Source organism: Rhynchophorus ferrugineus, unplaced genomic scaffold (genome assembly GCF_030347505.1).
Source record: "Rhynchophorus ferrugineus isolate W39M unplaced genomic scaffold, kcgeb_rfMv2 rfM1, whole genome shotgun sequence".
Classification (NCBI taxonomy): domain Eukaryota; kingdom Metazoa; phylum Arthropoda; class Insecta; order Coleoptera; family Curculionidae; genus Rhynchophorus; species Rhynchophorus ferrugineus.
This window is the reverse complement of record NW_027472580.1, coordinates 16309311-16336086: the sequence shown is the minus strand read 5'-3', so window position 1 is coordinate 16336086 and position 26776 is coordinate 16309311. Positions and strand designations below refer to the sequence as shown.

The following is a 26776-nucleotide window of genomic DNA, read 5'->3' as shown; positions in this document are numbered from 1 at the left end:
ATTTAGGGATTTCATACAGTCTAAGATCTAAAGAGTTCTAAGTTCGCATAATTTTTTAAAAGACTTTTTTTATGTCGAATAGATTTAATTCTTCTTCTCAAAAAAATGGGCTTTTAAAAATAACTTTCAAATAAAATAATAAAGCCTAGCAATCATGTGATCTGGGACTAATATTATTATAACAACATCCCAATTAATAGTGATAATAATATAAGACATTCAACCAGGCCTCCAAACTAATTAGATAAATAACTAAAAAACTAATTTATAAGAAAAAGTTTTTTTTTAATTCTATGTAATCTTCTTACTTTTATTCTAACATTTTCAATAATCTTTGTAGAACGGTTTATTTGATGTAACAGTTTAATTGAAAAGTATCCGGCCTGATAGATAGATGGCGCTACTAGATTAAAATATATTTTTTTAGTTAGCCCTAAGTCTTAAAAGATGCGTGTATAAATTTGACAGCGGTCGGATCATTAGTTTGTGAATTATAGCATTTTGAGTGAAACAACTTTTGTTATTGTGAAAAAAAAATGGATAAAACGGAATTTCGCATATTGATAAATTATTGCTTTTTGAAGGGAAAAAATACAATTGAAGCAATAACTTGGCTTGATGCCGAGTTTCCGGACACTGCCCCAAGAAAATCAACCATCAAGGATTGGTATGCTATATTTAGACGTGGTGAAATGAGCACCAAGGCGGTGAACGCAATGGACGCCCAAAAGAGGTTGTTACCGACGAAAACTTAAAAAAAATCCACAAAATGATTTTGAATGACTGTAAATTGAAACTGAATGAAATAGCAGACACTCTAAAGATATCAACTGAGCATGTACATCATATTATTTACGAATATTTGAGTATGAGAAATCTCTGTGCAAAGTGCCGCGCGTGCCCACTTTTGACCAAAAACAAGGACGAGTTGATGATTCGGAGCAGTGTTTGAAGATGATCAAGCGTAATAAACCCGAATTTTTGCATCGATATTTGACAATGGATGAAACATGGCTCCATCATTTCACTCTGAAGTCTAATCGACAATCATCCGAGTGGTTTGCACACGATGAACCCGCGCCACAGCATGGGAAAACGCAATAGTCGGCTGACAAGGTTATGGCTTCTGTATTTTGGGATGCGCATGGACTAATTTTCATTAACTACCTTGAAAAAGGAAGGACCATCAACAACGACTATTACATAGCGTTATTGGACCGTTTGAAGGACGAAATCGCCGAAAAACGACCGCATTTGAAGGAAAAGAAAGTGCTGCTTCACCAAGACAATGCACCGTGTCAAAAATCTATGAATTGGGCTTCCAATTACTTCGTCCACCGTATTCTCCAGATATGGCTCCCAGCGACTATTTTCTATTCTCAGATCTCGAAAGAATGCTCGTTGGGAAGCAATTTTCGTCGAATTAAGAGGTGATCGACGAAACTGATGCCTATTTTGAAGCGAAGGACAAATCATACTACAAAAATGGTATCGAAAAGTTGGAGGGTCGCTATAATCAGTGTATCACCTTTGAAGAGAATTATGTTGAATAAAGAAAGTTAATTTTGCCAAAAAAATATGTTTTACTATGGTAGGCCGGGGACTTTTCAATTGATCTGTTAGTATGTTCCATTCATTATCATATTGCTGCGATAAGTTTTATTTCACTTGAGCTTAGTTAACACCTTACAAATGTTCAGAAATTGTGATAATAATTGTAATGTAATTTATAATTTATATAATTATATGATTTGGAACTTTTTTGCAATTTTTAGAAGTAAATATTTTTCTGTACCACCCTGTATATCAATTTTTATATTCAGAAATTCTTCGATGTAAAAAGCCCTTTCTTTTTTCTCGTTGAAATAATGGCATATCAATGTCGACAAAAGAATAAAAAATATATAAATTAAATCAATACTACAGATATACAGATATCAATTTGAGGAAATTACAACAGAATTATTAATAAATATAATGTATCTTCTCTAAACAAATGGGTATTAGGACATTATAAATATGTGATGAAACTATAAATATTAGCCATTACGCTAACATTTATATTAAAGGCAAAGTTATTTTTAGTTGAAAGCATATTAATTAAGAAACTAAAAGGTTTTTTTTGCTGGAACTAGAAAATATGTTTTTATATCATAGTCAATGATGGGTGGTGATATTATGACTCAGACTGAATAGCGTGTTAATGTCTTTCTTTGTGTCTTGCTTAGTGTATTTAGTTTTTTTGGTGCTTAAAAAAAATCATATTTATAATGTGTATTAGAGTATGTTATGTCGACCTCATTAAAATAGATTCAGAATGTTAGCATTAACATTATAAAAAAAATATGAAGGCTTCTGTATAGGACATATTTGTTTATAGGCAAGTGATAAATACGATAAGAAACAACTATCTCAATAAAGTCAAGCTACCTATTTTTTTAAACTATATTAAGTTTACAATACAACGTAATTTCCTTTTTTCAAGAACTAAAAACACTTGTTTACATATACGGACAATACCATTCTGTTCAAAATATAGTCTGATGCTACAACTGCCGGCTTTCATTTAGATAAGACCCCCCTCTATAGAAATTTACTTTATTTAATGGTGTCTAATTGTTTATCCAAATTTCCATACCATCAGAAAATAAACCAGCTGTATAAAGTGCAGCAATGCACCTTATATATTTGGTGGATATATGAAGTCGTGCCCAAATCTTACCATTGCAAGCCACGGTGAGCAATTTAGAGCCGAAATATTTTATAAAATTAACTTGTATGTTTTCGGCTGTAATTGGATATCATTTGAATCGATACAATACAGCTGAATAGCTTCTCTTTGTACCCATTGTAAAGGTCAATCTTTTATAAATGGTTCCAAATATATTTTGGTGAAATGTTTTGAAATGCGGGAAGACAATTGGGCAAAAGTTTTGTGCATCTTAGACTTACAAAAATTATCAGAACGGAATCTATCAAAGCAATATTTTGCGCCTGATTTTAAACTAGGGTATCAGAACTATAATGAATGATTTATTTCAAAAATTATTTACTATTAAATTGGAAAATATAATGCATTAGGTACCCACCTTTAACATGAGTTGATAGAAACTCAATCATTCATAAAACTACCAAATATTTTCCTTAGTACAAGAGTTTGCTTTTTAATAGCATCTAATATAGACCGCCTAAACTTTTATTGCACCAAATATAATTTATTACAACCATCTACTGAAAAAACAATGAATTTATTCTCACCTAGACTAAATAAAATTCATTCTTCCATTTTGTATCAACTGAAATTGCTATATTTTATCAACTTTTAGTGAAAAAATGCTCAGAAATATATGTACTGTAATAAAATATATTTAAAGCCGTGTGCGGTATATGCAAGTTATGTGCTTAAAGATTGAAATTATATTTAGGTGAACTGAACACTAAACACAATAAGGTTTTAAATGGATTTACCTTAAAATTATTTAGGTAAGCGAAGGTAATAACAGTGTACGTATCATTGTTATTACTTTCGGCTACCTAAATAATTTTAAAGTAAATCCATTATTAATCCATTATTGTGTAGTCAGGTAGTCCCTTTTTCCTTTTGTCCCTTTTTCTTGAATAACTATTCTTAAAGGTCTAAACTTGGCACCTGAAGCTGGGATCTCCAACACACCGACTATATATTCACCAGGCATCATTTCTTTCATTACGGTTTCTATAACTTATGTGGGTCAATATCATATAAACGGTATGAACGTTACATTAAACCTTATAATCAGTCGATATTTATCCATGATATTCAGCTATTACCTAATGGAATCTACTTTAAAATTATTTAGTACAACTAATTGAATCTGTTCATCTATTACTAGAATGTTTGGAAGGCCTATAGATATATATATCTAATTCTAGGTATTCTCATCTTGGGACTCCTTCGAGAGCCAAATGCTGCCAATTAGAGATGTCACGGTCCAGTCCTGGATCGAGCAGCAGCAACAGTTCGGTTGCCAGCGGCCATACTTCCAGTCTACAAGACATACAGTGCCAAAATTATCAAGGAGCTCATTTCCAACAAGTAATTTCTGACGGCTCATCAACAACATCCATTAGCATGTACCGTGCATTTTATTATTGCAGGAAAAAGGTACGCAGTGTCCTATGACCCCCGCGGTTCCAGTAGGGTCGTCGAGGACGTCTGCTCTGATATCTTGTCGTCACGGCGGATGTGAAGGTGGTGTGGAATACGTCGGAGCCAGCGGAGGTAGGAGAATATGCGCCACACCTCCTCCACGACCTCAAGAACGATGCGAGGGTTGTATTCAAGCCGCGGCGCAAGCGGCAGCGGTTGCAGCTGCTGCTCAGTTAGCAGCGCAATCTCAGACATTGAGTAGGAGTGTCACTAGAGGGCAACCACAGCAAACGTGGTGAGTAATAAGTTAGTTCTTTAACTTAGGTATACTTAGACCATCAACCACATCTCGTTGGTCAAAATGTGAAGATTAGAAACGATTTTATAGACTTTTGTTACCAATATATATTTTCCGTTATACCTATGGTTAATCGTCTTAATATTTTTTAGTGATGAGTTTCTTATCCAAACATTAATTGGTAACTATTTAACAAAAATAATAATATAGTCTATTCTAAACAGTGGTGACGCGGAAGACCTGTCAAAACGTCGCAATGTTGCCGCAACAACTCCGAGTTTTAGTATATTTTGACTCTAACATATAACAAAATTATAATCTAAATAAAATAATGAAACAAAAATGTTGTGAGTTATAATTTATATTAACATTATAGTAGATCTAATGCATATATTATCGAAGAACTTAAAATTACAATTGATTATACAGCCTCAATAATTTATAGATTAGAGTTGTTTTATTATATATACATTGAGCTATTTTCCACACTAGTATATGTAGCGTTCTAGGCGCGTTTTTTTTTGATGTACTGGTATCCCCCAAGGGCCCAATCTACCTAATTAACAGTTGTATATGGGTAATGTATTTTACTTTCATTAGAGAGCATATTTATGTTTTACGCTTAGTTCTTGTTTCTTTATATGCAATATATCTGGCAATATATCCTTATAAAGTTATTATGATATTACTATATTTCTCTTTAGTTTGTCCTGTTACTACCTGTATACATATTTCTTGATAAAACTATCTTTAATCACTGCATTCTCCTTAATGTATTTGCCACATCTGCAGAAGAATTAATATTATTTATTTCCTCATACATGTTAACCAAATGTTCATGTATATTCTGAACAATAACACATATTCTCATAAAGCTTTCACACTCTATAATACAATTTCCTACAGTTAATGTATATTAATTGTATACTAACCTTTAGTTGTTTCCTCTTTCATCACCCTGTATTGGTAATTGTCAGCACTGTATCATAAACCAACATTCATTAAGTTTTATTCAATCACTGTCACTTTCAAAAACAAGCTTATTTCTATAAAAGTAAATTACATAAAATGCAATTAAATATTTAATATATATTTACCGAGTAACAATTTTAATTCAATCTTTAACATGATTTTCTCGAAACTGATTTTATGTTAAGAGGTGATCGCCGAAACCGAAGCCTATTTTGAAGCAAAGGACAAATCGTACTACAAAAATGGTATCGAAAAGTTGGAGGGTCGCTATAATCAGTGTATCACCCTTGAAGGGAAATATGTTGAATAAAAAAAAACAAATTTTGCCAAAATAATGGGTTTTACTATGGTAGGCCGGGGACTTTTCAATTATCCTGCTATTATGGGATGTTAAAACCTACTGAAATTATTAATGGGGATCACTATCGACTTCAAGTGATGTCTTTGACCCGAGTACTACGCGAAAAACTGGCCAGAATACAATCAAAGACATAACAATATCATTTTTCAGCATTACAATGCTGGACCGCATGTTAAAAAACTGGTAATAACAAACTTGGAAACGTTAAAATAGCAGCTACTAATAACGCTATGCAATAGTCGCTGTTGATGGTCTTTCCTTTTTCAAGGTAGTCACTGAAAATTATTCCATGCGCATCCCTAATACAGACGCCATAACCTTGCTAGCCGACTGTTGCGTTTTCCCATGCTTTGGAGCGTATTCATCGTGTGCAGTGTACTCGGATGAGTATCGATTGGACTTCGGAGTGAAATGATGGATCCATATTTCATCCATTGTCACATATCGACGCAAAAATTCGGGTTTATTACGCTTGATCATCTTCAAACACTGCTCCGAATCATCAACACGTCGTTGTTTTTGGTCAAGTAAGAGGGTAAAAAGGAGAAAGTAAATGAATGCAAATGGGTAAACATACATTACTATTAATATGCTATGCTGTTCAGTGGTTCGCGAAGAGGTTCAAGTACGTTATCTCCATAGAAACCAATTTTTTTCTTTAACTTGAGTATTCGCAACTGAATTGTCGCAAACATAAATTTACGACCATGCCCCAACAGAATTCGACATAAATATTAAATCAGTATTTTTATATTTTAAAATCCCTTTTTTACCAACGAGGGTTTGTCTGGACTAGATCTACTGTTTAACGTGGACTCCAAACCACGGTCCTCGGCATTAAACCTATCAACTGACAAGTGACCAACTTAGAAATCATCCCAGAAGACATCCGGTCTTACCCAACATGGTTAATGACGTTAAACAATTAGAAACATAAATTATTTACGACCCAGCAGGATTCGAACTCGCGACTATCGCAACGGTAGGTGGACCGTCCTGTCGCCTTTACCACTACGCCAACCAAGCCGGCTTAAATCAAATTATTTTTAGTATTTTATACTTAAACAAATGATTTAAAACTTGTTTTCACTAAGTTTAATATATTTATGAAACAGAAAAGACAAGAAAAGCACAATAAATATTGTAAAGGAAAAATAATACACTTTATTTTTTTATAGATAGGATTAAGATTTTCTAAGAAACTTAATACCCATGTTGAAATGTAATACTAAATCATAAAAACGTATTTTTTGCAATAGGGATATTCTATGAATCAGTGGACAAAGACTTACTTAAGCAAATTTACATGCAAATAACGTTGGTTGCGTTTACTTAAGATAGCATCAACCCCAATGTTTACATAATATATATCAACCGTTACGCGAGACAACTAAATACGCATGTATCGATAGTAAGACAAGGATAACATTATAACCCGCCAATAAAGTGAAATCAGCTTTTGTATGTACCTAAACTGTTCATAAATTGAAGTGACAAAAACTGATATTTTTATTATAATTATCTATAATGGCTGTTTGAAAAAAAGATTTTTTATTAGTTTTTGACGTTTTCGAATTTTCATTTCGAATCATATGCATGCATCACATTTTTCAAATTTCTAGACTAAAATACTGCCTTGATAGTACGGAACACCTACGCCTACGTACGGCACTCTTTCGACGTACCTATTTTATTTTCCGGTGTTAATCAGTGTTAGAATCATTGCCTGACAAATTATTTTTTTAATTAATTTTGATACTTAAAAAAATATCATATAAAAATTACAGCCACATTGAAATAATTTGAATTTTTTTATAAATAAAAAGTAGCGTCTGACACATTAAAACATAAACAATCATAAAAATATCTGGCAATGAATTAAATGTTTTTGTTAGGCCTATTAAAAAAATCTATTCTTAGTTAATTTAAAAATTCATTATTTTGCCTGTACAGTTACGATGCGTACTTCTAAACACAACCCCTGCCGCCAGCCAGATGGGCGGGGTGCTGACCGAGAGAATCAAAGAGATGATATGTCAAAACATCATCTTACTTGAAATTTTCTCTCAAAAACGTTGCTAGCTCTTAGACTATAAGTACCTAAGCTTGCCATGGTAGTAAGATTCTCTATTCTTTAGAATACTACTCATTAGATTTAGATAAAAGGTCAGGCCTTTGATGTGCATGCCTTCAAGTGTACAACAATATTAATTTTTATATATTAGGTGCTTGCATGTATTCTAATAATTTTTAATTTTTTTTTTAAAGCCATTAGCTTTATATTCGAGCTACAACAGTGTATCCTTCACCACTTTGCGACTATTGTTGACTTTTTTGCATCAATACGTCCTTCAATTTGTTTGACTTGGGAACAACTTCTCAAGGAGGCTTTTTGAGCATGAATAATCCTCTTCGTTATCGATGTGGATCGATTTCCAGGAAACTTTTCTTTTCGTCTAGCAAGCAATTAAATCGCGATGTTGATGAAACTGTTCAAGATGGCAATTTCAGTCAATTCTTCTAGTACTCGTTCAAAAGGAAGACTTTTTCTATTACATGTCTAGGAACAGTTGATTATTACTGTTAAGCTGTATGAAAGTTGAGAGTTTGTGCTGGTTTTTCGTCCTATATATATATATTCCAATTCATTGTTTTCAAATTATTTTGGTTATCCAGAACGCTTTCTTGTCCATTCTGTAGGAGTTTTAGTATATATGTTCAAAATTCGTACATTGAGGTACTTCTATAGATAAAAAAATATAGCGGAAGCTACATTTAAAATTTCAACTTCACTATTTTAAAATTTTAAAACATATTTACTACATACTTTTACTCTGATAGTCCCTCAAAGCACCTTTTTTCCTCTTCAACCTTTTTTCTGAGCCTAAGGTCTTCAAACTAGAAAATAGACTGTTGAAGAAAATAAAGTGGTGAATGAACACATAATATTGTTTGCATCAGATTTTTTATTTTTGTAGAGAAAACAATAATTTTACAAAAGTTTCGCTTCCCAAAACACACCAATAAGTATCTTTATCCCTAACTATATTTAAATTACATAGATTTCGATACCATAGTTTAACTATAGTACGAAATACTTACTTTAGGACTTTATTACCATATTACTCATGTTGTTCAACCGAGTATTGATCTAACAAATGAAACTAAATATTTAATGAAACTATGTATTTCAATATAAAGTCAGAGTTCTCTGTCCAGAGTATATGAGAATACCTTGAAGTTTAATAACGCACTGATCCCGTAACTTATAGCAAACAACTTTACAATAGATTTACTTGAGCTTTAGTTAAAACTTAATGTTATTGGAAACTAGAATACCACGAATTAAAGAAGATTAAAATATCGAAATTTTAGCCGAGTTATACTGTAAATTAGCAGTATAATATAAAATAAAAAGCATAATATGCATGTAAGGCTAGAAATTGAAAAAAAAACTCAGGATATTGGAACATGTTATTTTCACCAGTTTTTCTGGTTAATTTCAAAACCACCTGACTGATTCGTTCTTGCATTATATTAGTCTTGCCCTAATAAATAACACGATATATATAATACGTTACCAAACAATTATTTGCAATGATAATCGTTTTTGTTTAAAATGTTTTAAAAATATTCAAATCTGCGAATTTTCTTTTTGTTCGCAGTTTCTTTATTATCTTTGTAACCAATGTCTTGATTTTAAATTGTAACTTTAACAAACGGTTACGAAGTTCTGTAGTAATGGCTAATTTTTTTATATTATTTACTTTATCTTGCAAATAAAGTAGCTTCTTTTTATCAAGATATTTTTTAATATACCGCCTCGTTCAAAAGATGCTTTGAAATAATAATTAACAAATTACAGTTTACAAAATTTGTGATTCAATTTGCCTTATGTTCTATAAATAAAATTGGTTTTTTGTAAAGTGTACTATTCATTATAAGGTAAACATATTTTTGAAATAAAATGCATATCTCAACTTTACTCACTTGTTGTGTTTTATTAAGGTTCTTATTGTTTTAGACTTGATTATTTAGGTATACTAACTAAAAAATATAAGATCAATTATCCCAATGTAATTTTAGAGCAGACAGTAGTAGCATAGAAACAGGTAGAAAATGAGCGGATCTATCCCTAAAATCCCTAAAAAAGGTCAATTTTTTTTCGATTCAGCAAAATTTACTCAAAATAATTTTCTTCTTAGGGATTGAAACAATGGCAAATAATTTAAGGTTCTACTAAATCTACAAGTTTTCTCTCTTTTTATTGCATTCTATCATTGAAATTTTCTTATTTTGTTTTATTCATGTTTATAAATAACACTTTATGCCTTGTAGACAAGAATGTACTATTGCTAGGTAAATCAGTTGAATGAAGAATATAACAGGTACTCTACTCATTAGTTATAAAGCCGATATTATGATTATGATATTATGATATATCTTCATATCTCTCCCTTTATCTTTTTAAAGTAGTAAAAATCCAATTTTTATTTAGTTTTACTTTGATACGAAAGAATAATGTATAGAGAAAACGCTGATCAAATTTCAAGTGAATGTAGCAAATTTCAGCTTAGTAGAATTTGAGTCACAATACGATCTATAAATTAATTTTAAAGGATTCACAACAGATGGCGTTACTGTGTATTACATCGCATCGGGTATATTTTAACCAACTCCATGTTGAAGCCTCACGGACAGACAACGTGTCACTTTTCATTATGTTATTTCATCGAAGTGTGAACAAAAAATGTTTTGGTGCGTCGAAAATGTCTGAATTTGCATGGCGTAAGACTTCCTACAATTTCGATTAGTTTTACGTTTTTACTTCAATTTAAAGAAAAAGGCGGCTGAAAAAAGGGGCCGTTGAATGCCGTGTGAAGTTTATAGCAACCATGCTCCATTGATTTCTACATGTCAGTTTACAAGTGGTGATTTCAAAAGAAATTCAAGGCAAATTGTCGTCTTAGTCACAATTCGAAGGCATTACTTGATGATGATGTGTATAAAACGCCAGAAGGTTATGTAATATTGTTGGCAGTAACACAAAGAACCATTTCCTATCACTTGACGAACATGAGAATGTTTCAAAAGTTTGGATATTTTGTGACGTATCAATTGAAACCGAGAGGCATTAAAAAGCATTGAAAAGCAAAATGAGAAAGGTTTTTTGCATTGTGCTTTTATTGGTATTGAAACGTGGATCCATTACGATAATCCAAAGTGAATAATTATTAACTTGGTGTGGTATACTATGAGCTGCTAAAACCTAATGAAACTATTAATGGCAATCGCTATTAACTACAATTGATGCGTATGAGTCGAAAACTGCGCGAAAAACAGTAGGAATACGACCAAGGTACAATAGTCTTTTTCTTTAGCATAACAATGTTCAACCACATGTTGTAAAACCGGTGAAAACATACTTGGAAAGATTTAAATGGGCAGCACTACCCCACCTGCCGTACTTTCCAGACATTACTCCTTCTTATTACTACTTGTTGCTATATATGAGTCGTGACCGGTCTGAGCAGCGTCTCAGTTCTTATGAAAGTAACAAAAAATGAAACCGTTTGGTGATAGTCCGACCCAAGTTCCCCTCTTTCTTTCGTGATGGAATCCGCGAATTGCCCGAAAGATGGGAAAAAGTATTTGGTGTCGATATACAATATTTTAAATAAAATATATTTTACCGATTTTTTACAATAAAGCTTCCAAGTAATAAAAATATTTTAAAACTAATTTACATGTCTATATAGTATAGAGAAAAACGCGTTTAAAGTTTAGTTTTGAGATGCTGCGTCACTGAAACAATAATTTAGATTCCGAAAATTAATTAAATTTTAAAAAATATGCTCTCTTAAGAGCATATTCTTAAAGGGTTAAACACCGAAGATACTGAAAAAAATAAATTTTTATTTCAAATTTCCTGTCTAGAATGTCTGCCTGTGTGTGAGGGTTGCAATGACTGGCAACAATGTAATTTTTTATTTAAATTTAAATAGAAGCCGTCTCCCATAAAACCATGCTTCAACTGTAAATTATTCAAATGATGTTAAATAAACTTCGTCAAATATAGTGAAAAAGAGAGATAATTTAAAAATTAAAAATAGGACAGACAAGAGAATCGTTGAACCCCGCATTCCGGTTCGGACTTCGTCATTGCGAAACGACTTCACGTTCTAACATCATTTATCCTATTGTTGCTTCGTAACTCGGCGTTTTTGTCTATGTCTCCGGGGTTATAATTAAAAACCTCCCTCCCTCCCGGTCTCGTCCAGCTCCGTCAACCTCCCGCACTTCTTCCACTACCATCCCCCCACTCTTTCGTCAGATAATATATAATTTTAGAAGAAAATTTGAAATATTCAGCGTTCATTTTGTCGGAGCTAAAACGAGACCGAAAACAAATAATCGGACACAAAAGGAAACCAAATTTGTTCCTGTCTCGTAGCGGGCGGCGCCTCCTTTGATCTGCCAAAATGGAGGCTCGTGAACGGGGATGATAACGGGGAAGGGACCGGAAATTTCGGCATGAGACGGTGTAAAAAAATAATTGCGCTTTTCAGCGATTTAAGTCTAGTGGAGATGATATCCCCTTGGAAAAAGTACCGCGGTTTTTTTCTTGACGATAGAAAGTCGTATCCAATAAAACAGTGAACTCACGTCATCTAAATGTATGACGTCAAAACGTCGCAATGTTGCTGCATTTAACTTTGACTTTTAGTTTATTTTATATTTGATATATAATAATATTTTAGTGTAATTAAAATCATAATATAAAATAGTTATAAATGTTATAAAATATAACCTATTTTAACACTATAGTACATCTAATACATATATTATCGAAGGACTTAAATTAAAATTAATTAAACGGCCACGATAGTATGTATGTTATCGATATATCGATATTTTCTGAAAGAAATATTGATATTTTTGGGCGATATATCGATATATAGATATTTTTTAGCCGATATTTTTCTTATCTTTTCAGAATAGATTAAATATGATTTTTAAAATATTATTGATGAAAATTATTATTATTATTTTTTTTATATATTTTAAAGTCTCCTTTTACCAATTATGGGTTTATCTGGACTGGGCTTAAAGTTTAATATGGGCTCCGAACCATGGTCCTCGGCATTAAGCCTACCGACTGGTGAGTGACCAACTTTAGAAATCATCCCAGGAGACATCCGGTCTTACCCAGCCTGGTTAATGGCGTGACTGGAATCGTTTTCCTTGTCGGATTTTACACTCTTGCCTAGAACATTCACAAATTTTAAACAATCATTAACATAAATTTACGACTATGCCCCAGCAGAATCCGAACCCGCGGCTATCGCAACAGTAGAAGGACTATCCCATCGCCTTTACCACTGTGCCACCAAGCCGGCATGAAAATGATTGGGTGAATATTATTTTTAAATTGGTACTATATTATGGTAAATATTATTTTAAAGATTTATCATGGCTATGAATATTTTGTTTCATTGTCGATGTTCCATAATATATTATAGAAAATTATCTTTTTAACCTGCAAAGCACTGAAGCCATGTTGAAACGGTTCGAAATGGCATTCTCAGTTAAATCAGAATAACTTAACTCAGTCTCTCTCATCAGATGTAACTGTTTATTCATCAACTGACAGACTGTCTTAAACTGATTTGAGAGTTAAAAGTATTTCGGTGAATAAGTATTGCAATTCATTGTATTCGGACCTCTCTGATTCTCTAATTTTAAACTGTTTTTTTTTTTATTTATTACATTTGTAGGATCTTGAAGCATGTCCAATTTTACATCATGGAATAATGGTTTACAAAATACCCAAAAATATAATCCCAGAGGCTGAACACGGACGGGGTGCCAGCAGCACCATCTAATACACGATAACGAATATCTGGCAATCCCGAGACGTTCATCTGGGAGATTATTGAAGGGTACTTTCATTCATTGAGTCTGTCTGACCAAGCTTCGTCTATAGGTAACACCACTGCCATCCCATTTATCTATTTGTATTTTTCACATTTTTATATCGCCAATAAATAACGGTCAGATCATATAAATACCACTGTTTAATTTGTTTTTACCTCCATTCGCCGCCTACTTCTAGATTGTCTAGGAGGATCCCTCGGCACTATCTTAGTGTCTGGTGAAATAATGTTTATATATTAATACTGCAATTTTATTCTATTAAATGCACCTCACTACACTACACATGATCATATGTTTTGATTCATGCCTGTGACCTGTTCTGGTCCAAGAGTTGTATTACCTCAATACTGAGATGAGAATGGAGTTTGTCCTCATATCTCCTTTCAATTTTCTTGATTTCGTGACTGAGAGTAGGTATCTGAAGGTTTCAACGTAAGCACTCAGTGCTATAGTATCTAGGTGCAAGTAGAATACTTCTCAGGACTTTGTTTTGGAAAACTTGTATTTATATTACTTTTCACGGAACATACTCTTAATTGTATTCTGTCTGTCCATATAGGTTTCAATGTTTACTTGTATAATAGCAATTTATTATGTACTGATAAATATGATTCTTGCATTTAACCAGTTCTTTCCTTTTTATTACATGTACTTTCCAGCGAAGTTTTGCATCAAAATTCATTCCGACTTAACGTTATTGCTATATGGAATGCTAGTGTTATTTTACGTAAAGAAATATCTTAACCAGGGACTTTATCAGTTAGGTTAGGCCGTTTGACAGTTTTTCCTTTGTTTCATTTGTTTACCGATCGAAGTACATGCAAGCACTTAATAATATCAGCGATAGATACTTCACTCGGATAATACACATGTCGTACTACCGTATTATCCAACTATTGTTGATCTAATTTCTATTTCGTTCGGTCAATAGTACCAAACCTTTCAACAGAGCATTTTCATTCATATGAAATCAAGAAATAAATTAAGAATTGAATTGTTTATAAGAGCATTGTTTTTTAACCTCGGCTAATTGGTTATAGAGAGTCCTGACAATTACAATAAATCAGTCCCCTTATCATTATGAGATACCAAAAAAAAACATTAGATATACCAGGTATTATCTGAATTAATATGAATCGAGTGTTGGTTTCATTTCAATTGCCGAGTAGCTTATTATCAAGGTCGAGCAACAAAGATCGAAACATACCGACTGTCGGTCTTATTCGTTTTCGCCGCCTAAATATATCTTAGTGTCGTTTTTAAAATCCGAACAGATGACGAATGTTTTTTCAGTCATAGACACAATGGTACAGTGCTCAGGTGTAGCCGGCCCGTGAAGCGGTATCGGATTGTTTCTTCGTAATATCAGTGATTTTAATGAAAGTGTTTCCGTTGTTCCGAACGAATCGCTGGCATATTCGGGTCCTATCACGTGAAGTGTTGTTTTCTATTGTTCAGTGATGTTCCTTCGAAGTAATTATGTCTAGCGACGAGGAAACAGTCGAACAGAACGAACTGAAACAACTGTAAGCCTTGTTTTTTTAGCCGAATCTTTTTGTTGATGAGGAATATCTAGAGGGGTTTAAGGCTTATGTAAAAGATTGTGTATTATTTGCATCAGGTATTGCTGATATGACTAAACTAGAGATACATTGCAATAATTATTAACTTGTTCGTACTTGCATGCTTCGCGGGATTATTTCAATATAATAAAAATGTTACTTTTTAAGGTAATTTAATAACCAGAAAAATTATGGCTGTTATTAATTAAAGAAAAATAAGATGTTTTGACCCTTTTTTAAAATTAATTGAAAATTGCTCATTTATTCGCGAAAAAGGTTAGACAAAACAACAATTGCGTGGACAGAAATCTGGTATTACGGGCTATCTGTAACGACATACAGGGGGTGGACAAAATAATATGAACACTTGAAATTGGAAGTACATCTTGATGGCATGAGTCCATTGCTGTTTTGGATAAACTATATAAAATGTTTATTTATTAATAAGGTATTAAGCCACCGTTTGTTTCTAAAACAGTTGCAATTCATCGCAATATAGCGTCTGAATTATTTTCAACGAAATGTTATTCCATTTTTGTACCAAAACACCTTACCAATTGAATCGTTATCAATGAAGTTGGAGATTAACATCCCTGCTCTAAAACGGTTGAAATATGTTGAGGTTTGTCGATTGTGCTTGTCATGATCAAGATGTTTAATGATATTCTGATGTTTCTCAAACTAAGACTGAACCTTTTGGCATCATCATTATCAACTTGGAATATAACAGTGTTTGGCAATAATATGCTAATCATAGTAAAAACTTCATCATTGAGAATGCCAGATATTGATTCGCAATAATCTGACCAATGATGTTAATACGAGGATCACCAGAATACAACGATATTGCCACCGAAATCATAATGGGACTTCTTTTGCAATTCTCCATACATAAATAAATGTAAACGATGATTCATCGAAGCATACCACATTCACGTAATCATCAGTGTGCAGGTGTTATGATTGTGTTGAGTGCTGCTATTGGCTTTTATCGCGGTAGTTTTATTTTGTCTCACCATAATTCTTTTTACTATTCAACATTTTCAGTCACTTTTATATTATAAACTGTACCGATTGCCCAAAATTTCTAAACTTATTATGATCTATATATTTGTTAGCAAAAATAGTTATCTATGCATGGACCAATTTGATGCTTACTAATGAAATAATAATCATTGTTAAAGCATTGTTTATTTTCTTCGGTTAATAGTTGACTCATCATGGTTTAATGCAAGGCCAATTTTTAAAGACACCAGATGCATTCAGATATCTCGTAAAAATGTCGTTGAGTTCTATCGATTTTAAAAACACAGATAGAAAATATCAGATTATTCTTTATAAACCACATACTATAGTAAATATTTAACAAAAGCCATGGAAGCTGTTGGCCAATCTTGTTATGCCCCCAACAGAAACACATGTGTCATTCAGTTTTCGGTGATTTATTTATTAATAAATGTAAATTTCATGTTGTATTTATTGTGAAACGCCTCTGTTGAAATAAAATAAAATGTTGTTAATTTAAGATAATATATTTTACACACATACATATTTTCGGGGCCTACCAAACACCTAAAATTTCTAAAAGGTTCGGACGAAGTTTGGACGAAAATTGAATTGTTGTGCTTTAATTTTTGTAATATTGTACATAATTTCAAACATTCATTAACTGTACTTTATTTGGTACCGAACAGTAATAGAAATGTATGCAAATTTTGTGGTTTACTTATCGGACGATTACTATATTGCCTTAGATAAGTACAAAAATCCCCAAAGCCAAGCTTACAAAATACATTTTCTGCTAATTGAATCCCATATTTACACGATAGTTAATCATCGGTAAAAGTGTTTCATTTATAAAAATAATTATATAAGTATTAAAATAAAAAATAGTTAATTCCTTAAGGAGTATCCAGTACATTGCATCTGTATAAAAAATAGTTGTTCAGTTATGACAAAAAGTAACAAGTATCGAAATATAAATCGTAGGATTGTGAAACCTATCTGTCGTATTAATCTGTCTCCTACATCATAAAATATATGCGAAAATATGTCGACTATTACTTCAATTTTAAAAGACGTATTTATATAATTCAAATACCGTCAGAAAAATAGGAATATTAAGTATTTGCATGTGTTTTATCGAGCAATAACTGTTAAACAACTTGATCTAGCTTAAATTCAATGGCTTATCTCAAGAATAAAAAGTTAAGGGTTAAAGATTTGGAATCATCTAATCGATGACATAGGAGGAATATTCAAGGTTATGAAACTTTTCTGTGCATATGTTGGTTTCACCAAGGTGTATTACGAACTGTTAAAGCGAATGAAACTCTTACAACAGATGATTACCAACATCAATTGAACAAATTGAACAACCTTTTGCTGCAAAATGGACCAACGATTAACAAACAAAAAGGACCAGAGATCCTATTATATGACAACTGCTCGGCTACTTGTTATTGTGAGGATACACTTTTTAGCTCAAATAGGAAGTTCTGTCACATCCAGCGTATTCACCAGACATAACGCCTTGTGATTATGACTTGCTAAAATCGACTGGCGCATGGTTCGAAATGCTGAAGAAATGAGAAAATATGAATCGATTGCTGTGAAACCAACATTGTTTTTTCGACAATATCACCATGTTTACAAAAAAAAAACTTGAACAATAGTGTAACTTTATAATTATTATTATAGTGAAAAAATGACCAGAATATATGTAAGAACCTAATAAGTAAGCGAATTATTATATTAAAACCTTGAGTTAACAAAATCTTTAATAATTCACAATCACTATATTTTATTTGAATGATTATTTTCAATAAATATTTTCACTATTTCTGCTCGTTCTTGTGGCATATCCATAATAAAATTTGGATATCTTCACAACACAAAGATTAAAGCTAAATTGACCTAAACATCACACGTCACATAACCAGGATAGCGCGCAATCAAAATGGTAGTGGGACTTTTGCCTCCACCTTATATAACTTTAACTATAACATACAATTTATAATTGCTACACAATTTTGTTCTATATTATATTGTATGCAATTCTAGGTATAACTCATATTAACAGAATCATCTATTAAAAATAATATTTAAGCATTTCAGGTATGTAATGATGGTTTTTGTTACATTATTGTGCGTGCTAATAGATCCTGGAATTCGCGATGCCCATACTATGCGTTAATAATATAGGTAACTCTATATTTATTACATCGCATACTGTCATATTACGAACGAATATTATTTAGTAAAACTAAAAGTTCAGCCTGTTAATATTTTAGTTATTATACTTTAAGTTTTAGCTTAATATTAACAAAAACGTAAGCCTTTAACTGTTTTACTTTTTCAAAAGGCTATTGACACTGGACATGAGTTAAATACCAAAATTAAATACGTTCAATGTACTCGTATAAGTCATCTTGGCTGTTCAATTTTTAAAATCATTATTGAATAGTAATTCCTTATAATCTTAGTGGTTGGTATATTAATATTTACGGAGATTCGTTCAAGTTTGAATAAGTTCTCGCGTTTTTTCAACAGATATGCGTATACAGTTACACTCGGTCGTAAAGGAACTTATCCCCGCCATGTAGTTTATTTGCATTATCCAATTTTGTTAGTTCATCTCATATATGTTTTGCGCTTGAGAGAACCGAAAGAAAAGTGTTTCTTAAATGTTGCTTTGTCAATGCACCAAGGCCTCCTTGATGAAGGGAAAGGGCCTACTTTGAGGGATATATCAGGATTATGTTTTTTTTACATTTTTGAAAGCTTGTACGTAAGGATCATTTCACAGCACTGATTTATTTTAAAAAATATGTAGCTTAACACACAGAACAAACCTTGAATGAAGCCAGGAAATTGAGTTTAATATATTTTATCAATCTGATAACATACCTTATCTATTCTACAAACACCGATATGGTTTTGTGGGTTTTGCTTGTTTTTTTTACATACATTTACATCCGTTTACTGTCTTAGTGGTAAATAACTAACAAAGTGGGTAAGATTGTATTTCTTCTAGAAATGTCTCTAAATTGAGCACTCGCCATTCAGCAGATTTAATGCAGAGTACCCTGGTTCCGGATTCAAATTAAGCTCCAGATCAAGCGTTTCCGGACTAAAATGTAATAAAATATTCGATTTGTTCATATTTGTATTTTTTTCATTTTCATTTTTTTTGTTGCGGAATATATCAAATATTAATTTCCGTTTTTTCGCTAAAGAAAACACGTTATTTACAATATATCTCAAACGATTTATTGATGCTATTCCTAAAGAACGCGCAATAAGGTGGCAGTTGGCTGGAGCCAGGTCTGAATAGTACGACAGCTGCGATAGAACTTCCCATTCAAGTAATTTCAACACTTCTTTGATTGGCTTTGCTGTCTTAAACTTTCTGCAAAATCACCTGATCATGTCTTTAGGTGTATCGGTGACGGTTTTCGGCTAATGCACGGTCCAAATCGATCATTTGTTATCGGTGGCGATCAGTGTTTCAGGTTTCAACAGTTCATAATATACGACACCCACCTGATCCCACCTGACACAGAGCATTTACGAGCAAAACGCTTTACTCTTGTAATTCACAATAAATTATATTCACAATTAATTTTTATCACTCCTTACTAACCGATGCAGAAATAACTTCTTTCCATACCTTTGCATTCATTTGGCACCAATATTCCCATCTTTAGACATTTTCCATCGCTTGCAATTCTTCACAAATTACGACTCGTTATCACACTCAACTATTCTGCTGTTGAATTGTTTTTGAATTTGTGTTGTGGTGGGTCTTCATCTAATAACTTCGACAACTTGGTATCTGTAAAGCCGTTCTTTATATTGATCGTTGAAATTATCACATTTCAATTATCGAAACCACCTTTCACATATTCTTAAATGACTTTCAGCAGCTTTTTTCTTTCGGTGAACTAAAAAAGTAATGCGTGCGATAAATGTACGTTAACAGGAAATTGTAAATTTATAACGATTGTATTTTGGGCTTGTAACTTATGTAGGAATGTTCATTTTTGGCTTATGTACTATTTTTTGGAAGGAATTTGCTGAGAAACAGAAAACACTAATTGATTCAAAACTTTTTAATTTCGATGCTAAACACTATATGTGGTCGGTTGGAGAATGGATAGGATATTAGGTTAGTCAAGGGAGTGTTGGAATGAATGAAATAATAAAGAGGAAAGAGAGAGAGAGAGTGCTGGTCTTTTATACCCAGTATCGCATGGTGCCAATCCTCAATCAGTGTTGCCAACATTAGAATCTAATATTTGTGATGGCCTAAAGAGTTGTTAGTAGAATAAAATGACGCATGTATGTATCATATAATATTGCATAGTAATGACTAATGAAATCTGCTACAAAAACCAGAAAGTAATTGCCAACATACCTGATAGCATTGTAATTCAACAATTTGTCATATCGATAAAGACATAATTTGAAATCAAGGCATTAAAACAATTATTTGCGACTAATAAATTACTCAGAGGTTTCAATAAAAATTACAATTGACTGAACAATGAATAATAAAAATTTGATTCATATGTATATCCCGATATAATTGTTCGCACTCCACGGAAATATATTTGTGTTAATGTTAATGGTTATATTTTTAACAAGTGGTTTATCAAAATGAAATATTTGTTAGTTATATTTAAATAAAGGAAATTGTGGTTATAGAGTTACTAGGAAATAGATTATCTGTTATCCGTAGTTTTTATTAAATTAAATGTTGCTTTTGAGAAATACAGTACAATTTATGAGTTATGTGTGGACCTTTTTTTTGAGGTAACATAACAAATGATTCCTTAATAGGAGCATATATTAACAGTAATATAACTTGTTTATGATTGTAGTTGTGTTTTATATTCGTTCTTCTACATATCTTGTCATTTTATATCGTATACATTTCTTTTAAATAGTTGCGCTTTCAAATTCCGTCTGGATGTATTTGTGGTTATACGTATGCAAGAGTGTAAAAGCCAACATCTTAATGACATCCAGATAAACCCTAAGTAAAATAAAAATCAATTTAACCAGGTTTAACCTTAAAGCAGCTACTTTCATAGGCATATTTCAAGTGCCAGTGGCCACTGGGAGCTAGATCTGGCTTTTACGACCATCATCACAGAAGTTTCCTAAAACCGCTATATTTCAATATTAGGACTACTAGGTTAGGTTTACGTAGATTAAGTTCTAAGGAGTAGGCACAAAGGAATTCATAATTATGTTAAAAATAGTGAAATATCAAAATAAAGTAAACTAATAAATCAAAGTTAGAAGACAAATTTTTGACGGTGCAGAAAAAACATTCAATCACAAGACAGCTTCATTTCTAAAGATAATAGAAACTATTATAAATTTTATATACTATCTATAAACTATAGCTAATAATAGCGCAGATACCCAAAAGCCTCTTTCAAATCTGTTTCACAGTCACTGACCCAACGCAATGAAAAATATATGTATATACTCGTATAAACAAATAATTTATGGCTCAGTTACCACACCTAGTACATTTATAGAACCTATTAAACTATATACTAATTTAGAAACTGTTCTAATATAGTTTCAAAGTAGAACAAACTTTTTGTTAGCTATAACTAGCCTGTTCCGATAAATAATTTATGTAAATTGGCAAGGGGACATTGAATAATTAATTAAAAATACCACTATCCTATATAGAAAATATTATATTGCTAGAACTAATTACACCAAAGCCATGTCTACCGTTTTATTATAAACTTTTATACAGGTAGCTGTTGACTAAGTTTTTGTTTTCTTTTCAATGGCGTCCGACACTAAATAAAATAATTTTGTGGTTATAGAATTAATCAGAAATAAGTTGTATTTTTAATAGTATTTCGACTTGTTTTTATTATTAACCAGTTTTTGTAAATATACTTGATAGGTTGGTTAAATAATGAATTTATAATATCGCGAATTCAGTCGCTATATATTAAATGATTACATTTTTTGTTCGATAGGCGTCATCACGATCTGTCACATTTTTGTTACTATAATTATTGATTGTTATTGAGCATTATCGAAATAATCAATTATTTTACGGTATACTGGATTTGCATATATTATAAAAATTTAAGATAAAGTTCGTACGAAAATACTTTTCATTGGCGTTGGAAACTATCGAATGAAAACGACTATCGATTGTTTAGTTTTTTTTTATAACATCTTTATTAGATACGCTTAGTACAATCTTAATTATTATTATTACAATTAATTTATTACTACTTTTCCTATGTGCTTGGATTAATTAACAAGCAAGACGAGTACGAGAAAATACATCAGTATGTATTCCTGAATTATAAAATTATAATTATTTATTAATTATTAACTTATAGCTATAGTTTACACTAATAATATACACTAAATGTTCACACAAGTTCGTATGGTTTTGTTCGTTTCAGTCTCCTGACATCCTGTGCGCTGTCCAGCAGTTGTATTGCTTCCACGTTAGAATGATTTAGTAATCTTCTTTCGTGTTTCAAGGCGAAATCCTGCACAACTTCGCAAATCCATTTAATTTCCAGGTCATTGTACAGTTCTTCATTGGTTTGGTTTGGTATACATAGCGATAGGCATTGGTAATCAATCGAAGAATCTTGTTTTGACAGCGCTGTATGACTAACTGATTTGAATATTTAGTGCAACCCCATATTTGCACCCCATAGGTCCAAATTGGCTTTATAATTGTATTATAGATCAACCTCTTTGATTTTAGATCAAGTTGGGAGTATCTTCCGACTAACCAGTATAGTTGTTTTATTTTGGTTCTAATGTGTTTTGCTTTTTGTCTAACGTGATGCTTCCAATTTAATCTACCGTCAAGATTGATTCCAAGGTATTTTGCTGATTCTGCTTGAGGAATCGGGCATCCATTGAGTGATATAATTAAGTTTTTATTATTTCGCCTTAATGCAAAATTAACGTGGACAGATTTGGAGCTTTTAAGTTGAATTTTCCAATCTTTTGTCCATTTATAGATTTTGTTGACTGTCACTTGCACTTTTTCTATTGCCCTAGGCAGAGATATATCTTTTGCCATAATAACTGTGTCATCAGCAAAGGTTCCAAGAAGTGTTTCTTTTGTTGTTGGAATGTCAGCAGTGTAGAGCAGATACAGGAGAGGTCCTAAGACGCTACCTTGTGGAACTCCAGCCGATATATTTTTAAATGTCGAGAACACCTTTTCGTGCGATACTCTAAATTTTCTTCCGAATAAATATGACTCCAGCAATTGACAATAGTTACGCGGTAACAATTTGCTCATCTTACAGATTAATCCCAAATGCCAAACCCGATCAAAAGCTTGTGAGACATCCAGGAATATTGCAGGGCAGTATTTCTTTTCTTCAAACGCTCTTTCAATAGCCGCAGTTACTCTGTGCACTTGATCGATAGTTGAATGGCGATTTCGAAAACCAAACTGGAAATCTGGTATTGTTACCAAATGTTTAACACGTTTATATATCAGCTTCTCAAATAGCTTTGATATTGCAAGTAGTAGCGAAATAGGCCTGTAAGATTCGACTTGTTCTGCAGGTTTGTCAGGTTTTTTGAGCATAATTATTTGTGCAACTTTAAAGCATTCCGGGACATGCTTCAGCCTTAAACAGGCATTAAATATATATGTCAACATGATGATTGCTTTTCGTGGCAGTTCTTTCAATAATGACTGTTTAGTGATTAACTAGTTTTTACTATCGACTGTTTCAGTCGACAACTTCAGTCGTGGCTAATTCATTCGAATGCTTATTCTGTTAATATTTTTAGTCACGACTGCTTCAGTCAACCAGTGTTATATAAATTAATTTTACACTGACTAGTTTTATGTTTATGCTTATGCTTAGTTTACAACCTTCTAGCTTCGCTCTTCTAGCTGTATAAATAATGTTCCTGATTTATTCTAATACGTTATACGTTTGTAATATTTTTTTTATTATTTAATTATTACATTGTTACTAGTCTTTATGATAATTATAAAACTTGGTCTATAACTAGAAGGACCCATCGGCCCTATCTCAATCTCTGGTGAAATAATGTTTATACATGTCACTGCTGTATTTTTTATTATATGCACCTCACTACACGACACTACACAATATCAGATGGTTTGATTCATTTGAGGTGGTATCCAAAAGTTGCAATACTTCAATATTCTCTTGAAAATGGAGTCTTTCCTCATGCTTCCTTGCAATTCTTTTGATTTCTTGACTGGCTGTGGGTATCTGAAAGTCTCGATGTAGGTGGTCAGTTCTGTAGTATCATACTCTTTGTAGAATATCATTTAATTAATTGAATTCCGTAAGTCCATATAGGTTTCAGTATTTGCTTATATCATAGCAATTTATTATATACTGATAATTATGATTTTCCTCCAATTAGCCAATATATTTTCCTATATTTCAATTCCAGTTCTTTTCTTTTCTTCTTTATATGTTCCTTCCAGCGAAGTTTTATATTAATTCCGAGATATTTAGTCTTGTTGCTATATGGAATGATAGTATTATTTAATGTTACTGGTGCTTGTACGGCCTGATTGTAGGTGAACTGCACATGCACATATATACTTTCGTATTTTTATTCTTCAAGCTTTTGTCCAATTATTTATATTGTCACATGTCTGTTGTAATTTTCGTTTGGCTTCTTTACTGTTGTCTCCGACAACTATAATCGCAATATCATCAGCAAGTGAAGCCATCGTAATATTCTCCATTTGTGATATATCACAACTGTAGAGTAGATAAAGCATTGGTCCCAGTACACTACCTTGTGGTACAGCTGATGTTGTGTAGTGTCGTGTAGTGATGTGCATATAATAAAAAATACAGTAGTGACATGTATAAAGATCATTTCACCAGGGACGATATGACTAGTAACAACGTAATAATTAAATAATTGTGGCGACCGCCACGACCCTTTAGGCCACCACCAATTCACCATCAACAACTACAAAGGTTGGCAACGCCGGTGGATTGGTACCATGCAGTTCTGGAGTATAAAAGGCCATCACGACGACGTCTCGCTCTCTTTTTCTTATCGCCGTCCCCCTGTAACAGTACCACTTCCATAGCGCTACCGTACTTCCTTCACCTTAACCTAATATCCTGTCAATCCTCCCATCGACCACATGTATCAATCGTAAGTTAAAATAAACAACTTTGATTCAACCAGTGTTTTTAGTTCCCGTCCAAATTCCTTCCAAAAATAGTAGTGAGTGTTCTGACAAATAATCGCAGCGGCAGTCCGACGAACATTCCTACATAATAAAAAATTATTACAGACGTATAACGTATCAGAATAAATCAGGAACATTATTTTCAAAGTCACAGTTAGGAGAGCGAAGCTAGAATATTAAAAACTAAGTAGCAGTCGCGACTAACAATATTAACAGAAGAAACATTCGAATGAATTAGCCACGACTGAAACAGTCGATAGTAAAAACTAGTTAATCACTAAACAGTCGATAGTCGTTTTCATTCTTATATACGGTTTAGCATAAGTTCAGTTTTTTTAACAAATCATATACGAAAAGTTTTTGCGAAAAAGAACGTAGTTGAATATCTTGAAGCTTCACAAAGAGTACCAATGTCCGCAGTCACTCCAAGAAAGGTAATACGAAGTGTTCGTTTGGCTTGGAAAGCAAATGTTTACCATGAGCAATTATTACAAACAAATGGCCATAATTAACCATCATTACAAAACTCTCTTAATGTTATAATTCTGGTTTCAAAATCACGTGATTTAAGTTTTACGTCCCGAAATCTAAAATTCTACAATGAAGAAATTATGGTTTTCTCAAAAAAGTGGCAAAATATCATCAGCGAAAACAGCATTTATATCATTGATGGATTGATATGGATAAATTCGCTTTGTGAAACATGAAGAAAAGTCTTTCTGCAATCCATTATTAGCAAAGTTATTTCATATACAAATAAGGAATGAATTTAATCTTGGTTATCAGATAATATTACGGTTTAATCACCATCATACCGTCAAAACACTTCAGTGCAATATCTAGAAAATATTTCTAGGCAATTTATTTTTATACAAAAAATTCCATTTTTAACAAGTATGAAAATAATCTTTATTGTCATAAGAAAAACGCCTAAAACGGAAAAATAGGTAACTAAATAATATATTATGTGTTTGAATTGTCCCTTTCTTTTTTCTCACTAACTTTTTTCTTTTATCTTTTTGCTTTTGAAAGAATATAATTAAAAGCTTCCCATTTACACTTTACATTGCCGAATTTTTTATTTTAGCCCTTTGAACTTCTATTAACACTTATATTTTTATTTTTCTTACAACAGTATCCTATTCAGCAATATAATTGATATTAAAAAAATGTCACCATTTGCTGATGACAAGTAAGCATTTCATTTCAAATAAACTCCAATTATTTTCCTTAAAACTAATTCTATTTAAAGATTTTGATGTGGTTCTAGTAGTTCCGATTGGTAATT

At 32.3% G+C, this 26776-nt stretch overlaps 1 protein-coding gene across 1 annotated transcript in view; it reads left to right on the top strand.

Moving 5' to 3' along the window:
• The window catches only part of rho-5 (rhomboid-5), a 134580-nt gene that overhangs the window by 1630 nt on the left and 106174 nt on the right, over positions 1-26776 (top strand). Inside the window, exons 4-5 of the mRNA XM_076417146.1 lie at positions 3913-4075; positions 4138-4424. Coding sequence (XP_076273261.1) covers positions 3913-4075; positions 4138-4424 — 450 coding nt within the window. The remainder of the gene's footprint in view (positions 1-3912; positions 4076-4137; positions 4425-26776) is intronic.